At 38.3% G+C, this 13,964-nt stretch overlaps 2 protein-coding genes across 2 annotated transcripts; one reads left to right on the top strand and one right to left on the bottom strand.

Annotated features, from left to right (window-relative positions):
• The first annotated feature begins 57 nt into the window (after positions 1-57).
• On the top strand, positions 58-2,531 carry LOC131789772 (trafficking protein particle complex subunit 6b). The gene is made up of 6 exons (XM_059106939.2): positions 58-155; positions 249-310; positions 743-860; positions 1,034-1,117; positions 1,863-1,956; positions 2,363-2,531. The coding sequence occupies exons 1-6, from the start codon at positions 72-74 to the stop codon at positions 2,392-2,394; spliced, it is 474 nt and encodes a 157-aa protein (XP_058962922.1). The 5' UTR covers positions 58-71; the 3' UTR covers positions 2,395-2,531.
• Positions 2,532-3,658: 1,127 nt separating this feature from the next.
• Positions 3,659-13,627, bottom strand: LOC131789764 (sodium- and chloride-dependent GABA transporter 1-like). Its single transcript, XM_059106932.2, has 12 exons — positions 12,567-13,627; positions 11,829-11,963; positions 11,012-11,228; positions 10,243-10,510; positions 9,440-9,543; positions 7,819-7,943; positions 6,905-7,017; positions 6,084-6,215; positions 5,268-5,367; positions 4,606-4,706; positions 4,062-4,229; positions 3,659-3,739 (listed from the first exon to the last, which is right to left on the bottom strand). The coding sequence occupies exons 1-12, from the start codon at positions 12,697-12,699 to the stop codon at positions 3,659-3,661; spliced, it is 1,677 nt and encodes a 558-aa protein (XP_058962915.2). The 5' UTR covers positions 12,700-13,627.
• Positions 13,628-13,964: the final 337 nt, after the last annotated feature.

Here is a 13,964-nt window from a genome sequence, read left to right as displayed (position 1 = left end):
TAACACAAGCAGAGTGAGGCCTGGTGCAAATATATACACCGGAGTCCAGGCCCTTCCTGGGCTGTAAAAAAATGGCGGATGTTGAATCTCTGTTCGAATTCGTCCACATGGAAATTGTGGCATACTTTCTCAATAAACCTGGAAAAAATGTCGATGTGAGTATTAATTTGATTTCAAATTGTTCTAGATTAATTTAAGATAACTGAAACATAAATGGTGATCATGATTGTCGTGTTTGATCCTTTTAGAATGATGTTATACAAAATCTTGAACGCCTTGGGTTTGGAGTTGGGCAAAGACTTGTGGAAAGGTAAGGGTATTTGATCTTTCTCGACCCTTTACCACCCTAACATCAGTATACATATTCTCCAAACTATTTTTCTTACATTTCGCAGCCTGCTGATAAGGAGAAGTTGTTTCACAATCAAGAGTCTCTTTAGTTGGTGATCATTTCCTCGTATTCTCACAACCTTATATGTGATCGCAGGGGTAAAATTGAAAGGAGAAGTTAGAAGCTCTTTACCCTTAAGGGTTAAAGGGTTAAAAATTATATATTTATCTCAAGTGTGTATGGGTTATGATTCCCTAGTCAAATGTGCTACAGATTGTTGCTTTCGAGTCATTCCTAGAGTCTTTCATTTTGTGGAATTCCCTGCAAGTCTATTGATATATCAATTTGCAAATTGAAAATCCAGTGATTTATGGAAACTTGAATAATCATGGCTCTTCAATCACTTTGTAGATTCACTAAAGATTCAGGTCGCTTTAAGGATGAACTTGAGATCATGAAGTACATTTGTAAAGATTTCTGGACAGCTGTTTATAAGAAGCAAATTGACAATTTACGAACAAACCATCAGGTAATAAATGTAAATGTAAACTTTGCTTACATTGGGGATATTTTCAACTCTTAAATTGCATTATCTACAAGAGGAATCACATTTAAACAAGTGCTATCATAGCATATAATCTTCACCTAACAGTATTATTAGATATCATTATTGTCATTAATAATTCTTATTTTTCACCTTAGGGTACATATGTACTCCAGGACAATAATTTTCAGCTGTTGACACAGATGTCAGATGGAAAGCAATATACAGAGGATGCACCCAAGGTTTAACTTGCAAAATTTGCTTTCTAATTTTCATTTTTTAGCTCCAAACACTTTCATGTAAATATGTAAGGTGAAGAAAGTGTTAATTCAAGATGAAGATATCACTTTCTAGCCAATGCATATATGGATACGCTGTATCCAACTTGTGAGAAGTTACACTCAAATCACTTTTGGGAGTTACAACTATTCCAGAAGCTGCTATCTATGGTCTAATTCTCAATTCTCATGCATTGAGTTAGAGACTCACACAAACAAATTCAATCTTATGTTCTCACACTGAAACTATTATTTCTCATGCTTTTATGGTTTCTTGTTTAAACTGTTCATTCTCAGATCACAAAATCTTGTTTTAGCGTAATAGCAATGAAATAAGTTATCTTTATTTTAAGTATAATTTAGTCCTTTATTCCTTTTGTACTTGGTTTGAACACTTTCCAATGGTGGAAATTCTTGCTCCAAATAAAGGAATACATGTCTTAGCTACTTCATCAGTTTTTAACAATTTTATGGGGAGCTGTCCCATACCCCCCTTCTCAGGTAGTGATGCCAACAGCATCTCACTCCTTGCCAATCAACTTGAGAGCTCTGGATTAAAAATGATAGAATGTACACATCTTAGCGATAGTGTACCAGTGTGTAGACTCAGCTTGCCATACCAATTTATTGCATTTTTTGTCAAGATTAGGCATTTCTGTCTCGTAGTTCACAGACCACATTGTGTTTTAATATACACTTTTTTTTTCAGTTCTTAGCCTTTCCATGTGGTCTTATAAGAGGAGCTCTATCAAACCTTGGTCTTACCTGTTCAGTGAGTGCGGATGTGTTATCCATGCCTAAATGTAAGTTATCATCCCTTCATTTACACTGTGGCAAGGTTGGAGATATAGCAGCCTTACAATAAGCTTGCAAGGCTGTACATCAGGCCCCAGTTGTTTGTAAGGTGGATAATGCTATCCATGGGATAAATCTGTATCTGGGAGATGGGGCAATATATTTTTTGAACACTCTGATGGATAGTGTTATCTGCCCTTTGAACAACTGGGCTCAGGTGTCAGTTGTTAGTCCCATTCCAGGTGATCAGGTTGTGTGAAAGTGCTTTGCAATTGAGTGTTGAAGAACTGCTAAACATTTGTGAATGCTGAGTTTTAAATGATGTCACAAATTTTTTTGGTTTTAGTTTTAATTATTTGTAATCTTTCCTACTTTATCTGGGTTTGGTTGACTTTGTTCTACTTTGCTTTACAGGTAAATTTCAAATTGTCATTCCAAAATCATAGCAGTGATTTTACAGAAAATCACATTTTAAAGGTTTCTTCCCTGAATGGAAGAAGAGATTTTTTTCTCAAGAATGGTGATACACCAGCACTGTATGCAAGAACATGCATTATTGACAAGTTGTAGAGCTACTGAAAAAGAAAGCCAAACTTTACTAACTACAGATTGTATATAAATTATCAGTTATTTGTAGAAAGTTAATGTAATTGTATAAAAATGACAATCTCTCAGTCTTTTATCTACCTTGTATTGTGTCCTAATATCATTTCAAAGGTTTTTACTTTCTTAGTGGTTGTTTTGGTGAATGATGTATATTCTAGACTTTATAATCAATTTATTACAGACTGCCAATACCACATGGTGATCTATCTCAAATATTCCTAATAATAATTGATTGAAGCATATTGTTAAGTGTTTATTCCTCTGCATTATGAATGTGCCTATCATCTTAAAGAGGTAGGATCCAATGTGGTGAAATGTTTGCAGTTTATGTTGATCAAGTTCAGATGCATATGATTTACAAATGGTTGCTTTAAGAATTTTGCATTCATTGTTAGATCACTACGATTTTCTTATTTGCCTCTGCCTCAGAAACAGTGACCAGTTGTTTTACGAATTGGGAAGCATTTCCACATAGGGAGATGATAGAGTTCTAAATGAACATTTTCCTTCTATTTGTGTCAGATGGGAAATCTTTGTGGTAGCCTCTAATAAGATATGGGAGCATCCTGATATGAGTCACTGTAATATTCTATGGAGGCTTTAATAACCCTCCCCCTCACCCTCACCCTCCCTGTGGGGGCTTCCAGATTGAGCATTGTCTGGAAGGAAAGTTGGGAAGGGGTTTTATTATGGAGGGGGGTGAGTAAGAAACTTTATTTTCTGGATGAGTGGCTTTTTTTTTTAAAGAGAGAGGAATGTAAAGGGGCATTTTTGTGACATATATACATGGAAGAAGGGCAAAATGATCCTTAGTGCTGTATTTTTTGTCTAGGCTTCTTACGTCTCCATCATTTTCTTATTTTTTCTGGATCTTTAATCATGAAGAAGACCTTTAAATGGGACACCAAATGATAACACTGTAAAAGACTGTATTTTGAATGTGCAATTATGTGCAAGTTTATCATTGACAAAACATTGTGAAGAACACTTTATTTCCAAAAAAATGTGTGCATGAGGTAGTTGCATGAAATGAAAACAAATACACAAAGTTTTAGTGTATTTTAAAGCTTTGCATGTGTTGCAAGCGTCTTCTTTTTTAAAAGGTCAGCCAATCATCTTATTTCCTTTGTTACTTTCCATCTTTTCAAGAACAACACCTTCTGTGAAGGTTGTGCTTTGAAGTCTCTGAAAAAAGTAAAAAAGACAGAGAAGGAAAAGAAGGGTGAAATTGATTACCACAGTAGGGAGGGAATGCAAATGTTCGACATTAATTGAGAAATTGAGGAATTTATGAAATTAGTCGAGAAATTGTTAAGAAATACCCAATAGCTATCAAATCTTTTTCCTTTGTGAATGCACAGCTTCTGTTCTTTCAGTCTATACTACTTTCTTTTTTTAGCGAGTGAATACCAATTGGTGAGAGTTCCACCCAGAATTTTATACTTTAATGCACTTTTTTCACTTTGATATTCTAATGCATAAAAACACTCCAAGAAGGTTAACACACCTCTAAAGAAGAGCCTTCAGCATTACAGAGCACTTTGACAGCGGTGATGGGTACACACAACATAGAGGCACAAGCTATGATCCAACCCAGGCCCTCAGCCCATTTAGGGTATGGTCTTTCCTCGTATGTCAGGGGCTGATACTTGATGACACTGAACAAGAAGATTCCCTGAAATTAAACCGGTGAGGTAAATAAGTCTTAGACTACGAGCAGTCCTGCTTTTCGGCAAAGTACTTCGCACCAGTCCAAAAAATCAGTGAAAACACAAAATAGCAGGCTTGAGACAAGGCATGTTTTTGTCCCGTATGATCCCGTGTTTCTTGAATTAGTTTATGTAAAATCTTAACTCCAGATCTCCCGGTAATTATCGCAATCCTGTTATTTTATCAATCTGACCCTGCTGCCAAGATTGTCGTGTTCAATGATTCTAGTAACTGAAGACGAGCCGTTCCCAAATTATTTATGGTGATTTATAAATTTAATCTCGAAATGCAAACTTTGGCCAATACAATGCGTAAAAGAAGTTTGATCTTTATTTACTTACAATCACCATCACAGGCGAGACAAACTTCCAACAGATCACCCACCACTTGGACACAGGGTACCCAATAGTTCTCGCGATTTTCTCTGCGAAGTTTTGCGCTCCTGCATGATCAACAGTGTGACGAGTAAACGAGTGTTATTTGCAACTATTCTTCAGAAGTACCTTAGTATTATCAACCGAGTAGATAACGTAAATTGATCACCGTTAAGAGTTTAAAAGACGACGCAGTACCATAGTTTCTATAGAAGCTTACCTCCTTTATTCTACAGAAGTGGTTCTTTGTACTAAATATTTAAATGCGAGTTGGTTACCCTGCGAGAATGAGCGGAATGTCGACGATGTAATGCTAAGTTTAATTAGACAAATTTTTTAGTTCATCAATCTCAATGAAAAAGTTTAATTTGTGTCAATCGGTATCATGCAAAAAAAGACCAACAAAGTGTGGTAAATGTGGGCCTACAGTAATTCAATGACGACAAAGGTTTTCAAAGAGAGAACGCAGTGAAATTCGTTCTAGAGGATAAAATTGGGCAAAAACATCAACTGGGAGCAGGTCTTACTTATTAGCGCATTGGCAAGAGCACATCCTGTAGTGCTGAATAATGAGGGTTTCCTCTTCCAGACCAATAGAATAAAATTACTTGAATATGTGTCATTCTCACCATAAATCCAGCCGACAACCATCAACTCAAATATTACCAAAAATAGTAACGAAATTCCAGCAGAAAACGAATCAAGCAAGTTGAACACGTATATACCTCCCTGAAATTACATTAATAGATATATAAATTAGATTAAATCTATCGGAAGTTTTCGGACACTTCGAATTAAACAAGTTTCAAATTTGTGCTCGTCAATAGAATCGTAACCCTTTTTGATTTCAAATAGTGATTACCATCTAATTTCTCCTTACAATATCACCCCTGAATCACGCATTAAAGTCACAAAAAGGCAATGATCACCAACTGAAGAAATTCTTGATTACTGAACAAATTCTCCTTGTCAACACCTTGAGAAATGTATTGAGAACAGTATGGAGATTATGCATACTGATATTAGGGTGTATGAGGTTAAAGATGAAACCATATGGGTGGTTTGTAACTTTCTGAGAATGAAATCGGATATAAAAAAAAAATCATCGTGAACTGTGTCAAAAAAAGGCGGGGAGTAGGAGGGGGAGTAGGGATAACATTTGATCGTAGAGTCTGATCGTCCGGGTGACGGTAGTCCTGAGAAGGACTGACACTGTCGGTAGTGGTGACTGACATTTCCACAACCTTAGTGGAAGTCATCGTCCGGGTCGAGTGAAGTCATAAGTCCGGTTCGAGTGAACTAATTGGTCGGTTGAGGTTGTTGAAACGTCGGTCACAGCCGACAACAGTCCTTCTCAGGAGAACCTCTCCCGGCGTTACAAATTTTTTGGAGGATTTCAGAAAGGGAGCAGCGGACCAAGTTAATTGCACATATTAATTTCTCACCTGTGTCACACAGGGTAAACCCAAAACAAACATGATCAGGCACACGGCCAATACAACGACTTCCCTGTATCTATGTAGTATCTCGGGGTATTGGTCAATGATGGCGGCTGCTACTACTTCTACTTGTCCAAACTGATAAGTTCCAAATGGGAAAGGCACAGTACGGGTGAAATAAGGACGTAAAAATGTGAAATAAAACCTTATCAGGTAAATAAATCAAGTCTGAATTCTACGTGCAACTCAGAAAAGCTTAATGTACCGAAACCGTAAGTGAGAGCTCAGAAATGATTATAAGTGCCGTCAGAGCAGCCAGTTTCCTTGCTAACCCACATGTCAAGGGCCGGAAAATGAATACGACTAAATCACGAATGGTGAGTTAAGTCGTATCTGATTGGCCGAGCCAGAGAGACCATGTAGCTTGAAGAACCAATCACTTTTTTTCTAACCATGCGCGTGAAAACGCTCATGATTAGATTACAATTAGCAACTCTTCTTGTATCTAACTGGCTGAGCTGTTAGGGCCATGTAGTTTGTGCAACCAATTAAATCAATATATTTCCAACATAAGGTAAGACAAGTTTGAAAGCTTTCTCGTTTAACACGGTTTAGAACTGTTTTTTTCATAGAAGTTGCTTTACCTGTTCTTTATCGACTTCAAGTTTAGCACAATGAAAACACAAGTTAATGATAGCTCAGTCTCTAAAATTCAGTTTTTCAGTTTTCCAGTTTCCCGTCGCTGACTTTCTTTTAATTAAAACTGGTTTATATAAACTAAACATGTTTTCTAGGTGTGAACAGGGCAAAAGATAGCCTTCAGTTACCTGACTATCGAGACCAAGGGTTATAAGCATGAGAAAGAAGATCACAGACCAGATCTGTGGCGCGGGAAGTTCTGCTAAAGTGGCTGGGTAGACAATAAACACCAGACCTGGACCTGCAGGTTAAATAACAAGCAATGTCGGTCCATTATTGATGTATAATGCTTTAAACAAACTTGCGTTTGTGATCTCTTGTGTACAGTGGGTTTAATGTAGGTTTCGCCCTCTGCCAGTTCGCCTCATCAAGTACAGCAAGTTCGCCCAAATTTTAGCAGTTCACCATAAAATCTTTAACACGTTACCTCACAGCAAAACGTGTTTATTTTTAACGAAATCATGATAAATTTCATCATCAGGCAGATCTCTTGCTCTTACCAAAACGCTCTATTCAAAAAAGTATGCTAACTCGCTTTCAAACTCCGGTGGCCTCTGTGTTGCGCGAGTGCGTACGTTGAAGACGATATTGATTGATGCTGAGGCGTTTTAAAGGAAAAACAGTATGAGAAAACGGCTTGAAAGATTTAGGGCCGGGTTCACCTGTCAAATCTGACACAGCGAATGCGTCTAGATGGGGCAAATTGGTCAGAAGTCGAACTTGAAATGGGGCGAATTGTCCGGACACCCAAAGTATTTAGAGAGGTGATTAAGAAAGATTTCTAACTTCTTTCGGAAGCGTCGGGCGCCGGGAAATTTTAGTTTCTTGTGAGGTTACGAACCATCGGATCTTTCGATCTCGCCGTCGGATGCTCTACGAACTGAGTGACACATAACTCGATGATGTACCGGACCATATACGGGGTTTCGTTGTGAAAGGAGTTTTATATACCGCTGAGATAAAGAGTGTAGGAAGCGACTTTTGTGGAAATGGTTATGGCCGGGAATGTCGTGGCACCGTCCTTTAAAATTAAGTAATGTACCTTGAGAGGCCACTTCTGCTGGGGTGCTCCCCTGGATATATGCCATGTGGCCCACTACGGCGAACACAACAAAGCCCGCAAACAGGCTGGTGCAACAGTTGACAAGGGAGATAACCAAAGCATCCCTGAGAGAGAGCAATTCATTCGTTTTTCTTAGAGTCATTTCATAAATCTCTGATGACATCTATTTTAACTCTTAATTATAAACATTCTTTCGAAGAATGTGAAATTGATTGATAAAGCTGTTCATTGTGCTTTGTTCTGTAGGAAAATTTGTAACAAAACAATCTTAGCTGTCAACCACGACAATGCTTAATGTCACAAGAAATGAGAATTCGGAGTAAACTGACTTAGGGCGAGAAAATGCGACGGACTGGGTCGGGTTGATCGGGCGGGGCGACTTTCTTGACCCTTCACATCCTAACATGCATGGTCTCCATACTGTTCCCCATACCTTTTCTGAGGCGCTAACAAGGAGAATTTGTTTAACAAACAAGAGCTTCTTCGGTTGCTGATCATTTTCTTGATTTTCATGACCTTAAACTAGGTTTACTCTGGTAGAAATTGTTCCAGATACGTGGCGAATCTGGTACGTTTTAATACCGGATTCGTTTTGCCATTTTTTGCCACAAGTAGACAAATTCGAAATAAAACCTTCCCTCTTTACTCGTGTCTCCAGAGATTTTGTATCCTAAATTTAACGCTAGAACATCGAATCCTAAATTTTTAAATCCGGAAATCTGATTCCTGTAAACGATTTGATGAACAAATCTGAGTACTTTTCCGCTTGCGATCTTTAGAGTTTGCTCTCCTTTCTCGGGTGAACAGGCTGACATCATGAGGCAATCCATCATGTTGTTCATACATTGTGACGAACTCGTTCCTGATATCTTCGTACTTGCTTTTGATACTTTCCCATTGTAAACCTTCGTAATCTTTTTGGAAGAAGTATGCACGGACGACTTCGAGCAGAAGTTCAACTTTCGTCATCTGTCCAACTTAAATTAGAATCTTGATCGACTCTAGCCGTTTTTTTTTGGCGGCATTTTGTTGTCATCGATCGCGGCAAGAAACAGCCTTGTACCCACACAATTCAGAGTGTTTGCGGATTAACTGACGTGTGTAAACGGTTGGGAATCCAGATACACATTGGGTGTAAACGCTTATGAATCCGATAACCCTAAAGTTGATGAATTCAGTAACATTTACGAATCCGAAAAAATCTCCTCTGGAATAAACTAGTCTTAATATTTGCTGCAGAGGAGAAATTCGATGCCTCTGACTGATTCACTCTCGGAGATTAAGTGGTTAAGTGGTTAGACCACTCAGTAAGATTAACTCTTTCACTCCCAAGATCTAATTAGTAATTCTCCTTACTATCTGCCATACAATTCTTATGATGTATGTTCAGAGAATTTAGTATTGGATCAACTAATAATCCCATGATTGATATTCTTCTCTATTCTTATCACCTGCCTGCTTGATATTGTATTGATAATGTAAGGAGAAATTCTGTCTTGGTCACTTGCGGGAGTGAAAGGGTTAATGAAGTAACAATTCTTCAATCCTGAACAAAGCGACTGAAAACTGCTATGTTTGAAGTAAAACTATTCACACTTACTTATAAACGTTGTTCTCTTTTTTGTTATAGCTTGCAAATCCTATGAGAACTCCAAAACCGATTGTCAACGAATAAAGGATTTGTGATGCTGCATCGATCCAAACCTTAAAGAAAAAGGTGATCTCTGTTGAATCTTATCAGTTTGAATTACTAACCTAAATAACATCCTTTAGATTGTGATAAGCAATCGTTTCCCGTTCTTAACATATTACAACTTTCATTTCGGTGCTTATCTGCAAGGAAATTGTGAGTTTTCAATTGAATGAGGCGCGACGGAAGTTTACGTTCACATTTTAACGTTAAAATTGTGATGCTGTCACAGGCGACCAGCTCCGTTTCCAGTGGTAATATTTCGTTTGAACGCTTTTAGCGGCTTTCACGTATAGCATTTGGTGACGCCCAGCTCTTGAGATTCGGTTATCATCGGAAACAAGAAAGGTTGCCCGTGACAACATCATAACTTTAAGGTCAGAACCCGTGACAACATCATAACTTTAAGGTCAGAACCCAGTCACCAAACTGTTGCTGTACCTCACTCAACTTGAAATCGAAGTGAAAGGCCTATGCCGGAATGTTAAAAACGGTCTTATCGAGGACACGCAAATTAAACCTCATTTAACCTCATTTAACCTCATATTATTGGCCATCCCTAAACCTTCATGGATGTTAAAACATCCATGAAGGTCTAAGGATGGCCAAGAATGGAGAAGATTGAGAAAGATTCAAAGAAACGATTTTGGAAACCTTAGGCCGAATTTTTCAAGGTGAACAAACGGTGACGCAGATCTCAAAAAGTGATTTACCTTCGGGTCTGCGAGTCTTGACCAAACCGGTGTCACGTAGTACACCATACCGCTTGAAGATCCGGGTAGTGTCAATGCCCGGATGAAAAGAATGATCAAGAACACGTAAGGTAACGTAGCTGTGACGTAAACGACCTTGCCAGTTGTACGAATGCCTTTCCAGATGCAGAAATACACCAGTACCCAGGCCACAAACAAACATGCCACCAATTTAAGGTTCATATGGCCAGGTTCATTAATTCCTTCAGACATGTCAAGAACATTGTGTCTGTAGAGAGATTAGAGAATGAAATGTTACATTAAGCTAACACCCTAAAGCTGATAAATTTGCCTGTTCTCGATATACGTTTGCTGAATGAAGAGTTGGTATTAATATAAAAAGTTATTGCTTGTGATTCCGTTTATTTTTCATCCTATGTAATTAGCCTCAAAAGCAGCTGGTAACAGTTTTCATACTTGTGCTTTTTATGGTTAAGTTCTTACACCAGAGCTATTTCGGTTGTTGGGAGAAATCGCAAATTCCAGTCAGTACTTTTGGCTAACCATTGGTGATATGCAGTTATCATCATATCGACAAAGCATGCAGCCTCAGAAAAGAAATGATTTTTAACACGCAATCTTGATTTAAAAAACAACCAAAAAAAGTTAACCCTTAAAAGCGCTAAATTCTCGTCAGACGCGGCGTTCGTCTCGAGCATGGGACAGCTTATTGACTCTGATGAGCATGACGCATAAGATAAATAAGATAAGACGTGTCAAGGGTACTTACATGAAGAATTCCCTGCTCGAAGACACCCTCGTGGTGTTTGTGATATTGCTTTTTGAGCCGACTTCGTAACAGCTGTCCGTATTCCAGGTATGGTGGCAGCCAACCCAGGGGATGTCAGGCTTAAATGAGTTATAAAGATAGTAGATACTCCAAGCGAGGATGACGTTGTAATATACAGATACTAAAAATGATACGGTCACCATGGCAATGCCAACACCTAAGAAGGAATAACAGTAGTCGTTAATTTTTTTTTAACAAAAAATATTTCATTTTAAGTGTTCTCATTGGTTCACTCAACTCCAGTTATCAGCTCATATTCCGAGTCACCTTATATGGAAATACATTGCGCCAACTGGTGCAAAGCCCAAAAAAAGGCTCCAAATATCCGAACGTTCAGGATTTAATGGAAATCGATAAAACAATTATTTAATTCAGTGATATGGTAATGGTTATGGCCAACTCGGCGCATCATATCTCAACGGGCGCTCATGGAAAATTGAAGAGAGTAATTCACAAAGTCATCGCTATGTTCGGCAAAGTAGCAAAGACACAACAGAAAAAAATAAAGCAGATTTTGCATGAGAAAAACTTTTAAATAATAGTGGATGGAAGAAATGAAACCAACGAAGAAATATGGCATCAAAGCTTGTCTTCAGCCAGTTACATGGCTTAGATGTCGGATTAACAAATGTTGTTGATGACAATCATTTGAGTAACTTGGACGGAAGTCCATATCGGAACGATCGCTTAAGGTGACGTAATGCCTCCAAAACAACAAGCACCAACGATGTGCACGCACCATTCTTCGTGCCCTTACCTGAAAAGAGAGGGGAGATTTTTGCCCACGCTTTAATAGGCCCTGCCTGAAGAATTTGTCCAATGCTGAGTTCCATGAAGAACAAGGGAATACCCCCAAGGAGAAGAAAACAAACGTACGGGATAAGAAAAGCACCTAAATAGTAAAGAAAGATCATATTTTAAATTTCTTTTGTAATGTTAAAATCGAACAACCATACAAGGGAAAAATGAATGAATGAGTAAATAGATGAAATACCTATATAGGCGGAGCCTCATTCCCAGGGAGGAAGAGAGGATCCTGGAAACGAGGTTATCACGACAATACAACATATTCTAACCAATTCATTAAAACGTAGCGCGTATTTCTAGAGAAGCATTTCTGGCTTTTCTGCTCTCATTGAAAAAAAGATGATAATTTGAAACACGAGATACTCTGCATGGTATGATAACTAATACTTCGCATGTATTAAAACTGATCCAAATCCCTTTAAGAACTTGCAACGATGACCTAACCATTTAACCCCCGTTGCGCATCTATCTTCTCCTTACACCATCACCCCTGAATCACGCATACAGGCGATGAGAATAAAGGAAATGATCACCAACTTAAATAGCTCTCAATTGTAAATTAAACTCTCCTAGTCAGCACCTTAGAAAATGTATAGAGACCAGTACGGAGAATATACATACTGATGTAAGGGTGTAAAGGTTTAAAGAAATAGCAACGATTACGGCGTAAGGTCATATTAAGTCATACCTCCACCATTTCTAAAGCACATGTAAGGAAATCGCCAGAAGTTCCCATAACCCACTGCGAACCCGATACAAGCGAAAAGAAATTCGAGTTTTCTTCCCCAGTGCTCTCTCTCAACAGGCTCTGGTCCAATCATCTCGACACAGACTTACCAGCACTTCGGCTGTTGCGCTTTCTAGAAAAAAGGAAACAGTCAGGTGTAAATGATGAATTTGTCAAAGAAGCAAGTTTTCCAGTCAAACGTTTCACTCTGAGCGAGACATTTGCATGTTATCGGAATTAGTTTTGACTTTGTCTGAAAAGGAACACATTTTGCTGTCATGAAGCGCGTTGAAGAACTTATAAGGGTGGGGGCAAACTTGTTGCCTTTGATGAGGCGAATTCTTCGTAGTGGAGCGAGCTAGCAAGTAGAAGACTGATACTAGGAGTACCTCCGTAAACCGATTCAGGAGAAACACCCGTAAATGAATTTAGGATTGTCATTAGTAAAATCATTATACTGTCGTAGCAAGCATGGCGTGTTGCCGGGTTATGCTCCCCTAGAAAAAAATTTGAAATTTGAAACTCTCAGAATGTGACTCCAGCATTCTGGGGTATATATTTTAATGATTTTATTTTTGCCAGACATCGATGTTAGAATCAGTTCAAAACCACTTATTTTCTGCCTTTTATCAAAATTCACGCAGAAGCTGGCGCATATTAATCTGACAGCCGGCACATTTTCGCTGCTTATCGGCCTCCAATGACAATCCCTTCAATAGATCAGTCTTTTATCATGGTGGACACGTGGCGTTTGTCTCGATTTGTACACCATTACAAAGTCTGGTGTCAAATCTCATTGGTAATCTTTTTCGTTCTATTTTCATAGATTTAATGCTGAGGCAGTGGTAGTTTTTGATAATGCAGTAAGCTTAATTTTGTTTCGCCTGTTAAAGTTTGGTGTTTTCTATGAGGTCTAACTCATTTCTCTGTTTGCTTTGTTTTTGAAATGTTGAATATTTTGTTTTGTAAACACCACATGTTGAAACCTCTGTCAAAGGAATCACATTTTCCTTGATTTAGACACAAAGAACAACAATTGGCTTCTGTAAAGATGTAAAAGAACAACTTAAGCACTGCCTTGCGTACATGCATGTTTAGAGACCTCAACCAGTCGGAACGAAAACGCGATGGAAGAGGTCGATTTTAGTATTAGAATTTCGCGAATGGCTGCGACATACAAATGTATGTAAGCAGTGATGGGTTCCAAATACAAAATTGAATAATTTGCCCACGGAGTTTCTCTTCTCAGACCACGCAAATTTTGGTGATTCACGTCGTTGTTTTGCAAAGGACGGCTAAGAAATGTTCAGAGTTATAAAATGCACCTGCTGAGTTATTGTTCTGCCCATTAGATGTTTT

This window comes from Pocillopora verrucosa, chromosome 7 (assembly GCF_036669915.1).
Source record: "Pocillopora verrucosa isolate sample1 chromosome 7, ASM3666991v2, whole genome shotgun sequence".
In the NCBI taxonomy this organism is placed as follows: domain Eukaryota; kingdom Metazoa; phylum Cnidaria; class Anthozoa; order Scleractinia; family Pocilloporidae; genus Pocillopora; species Pocillopora verrucosa.
The sequence above is the reverse complement of the archived record's forward strand: the minus strand, read 5'-3'. Positions and strand labels throughout refer to the sequence as shown.

Coding starts and splice junctions, on each gene's coding strand:
- LOC131789764 (XM_059106932.2), bottom strand. CDS start 12,699: ATGATTGGACCAGAGCCTGTTGAGAGAGAGCACTGGGGAAGAAAACTC. Junction 10,511..11,011: donor TCGAGCAGGGAATTCTTCAT/GTAAGTACCCTT, acceptor ATCTCTCTACAG/ACACAATGTTCTTGACATGT. Junction 4,230..4,605: donor TCTCGCCTGTGATGGTGATT/GTAAGTAAATAA, acceptor GTTTAATTTCAG/GGAATCTTCTTGTTCAGTGT.
- LOC131789772 (XM_059106939.2), top strand. CDS start 72: ATGGCGGATGTTGAATCTCTGTTCGAATTCGTCCACATGGAAATTGTG. Junction 311..742: donor GGGCAAAGACTTGTGGAAAG/GTAAGGGTATTT, acceptor ATCACTTTGTAG/ATTCACTAAAGATTCAGGTC. Junction 1,957..2,362: donor TGTGTTATCCATGCCTAAAT/GTAAGTTATCAT, acceptor TTTGCTTTACAG/GTAAATTTCAAATTGTCATT.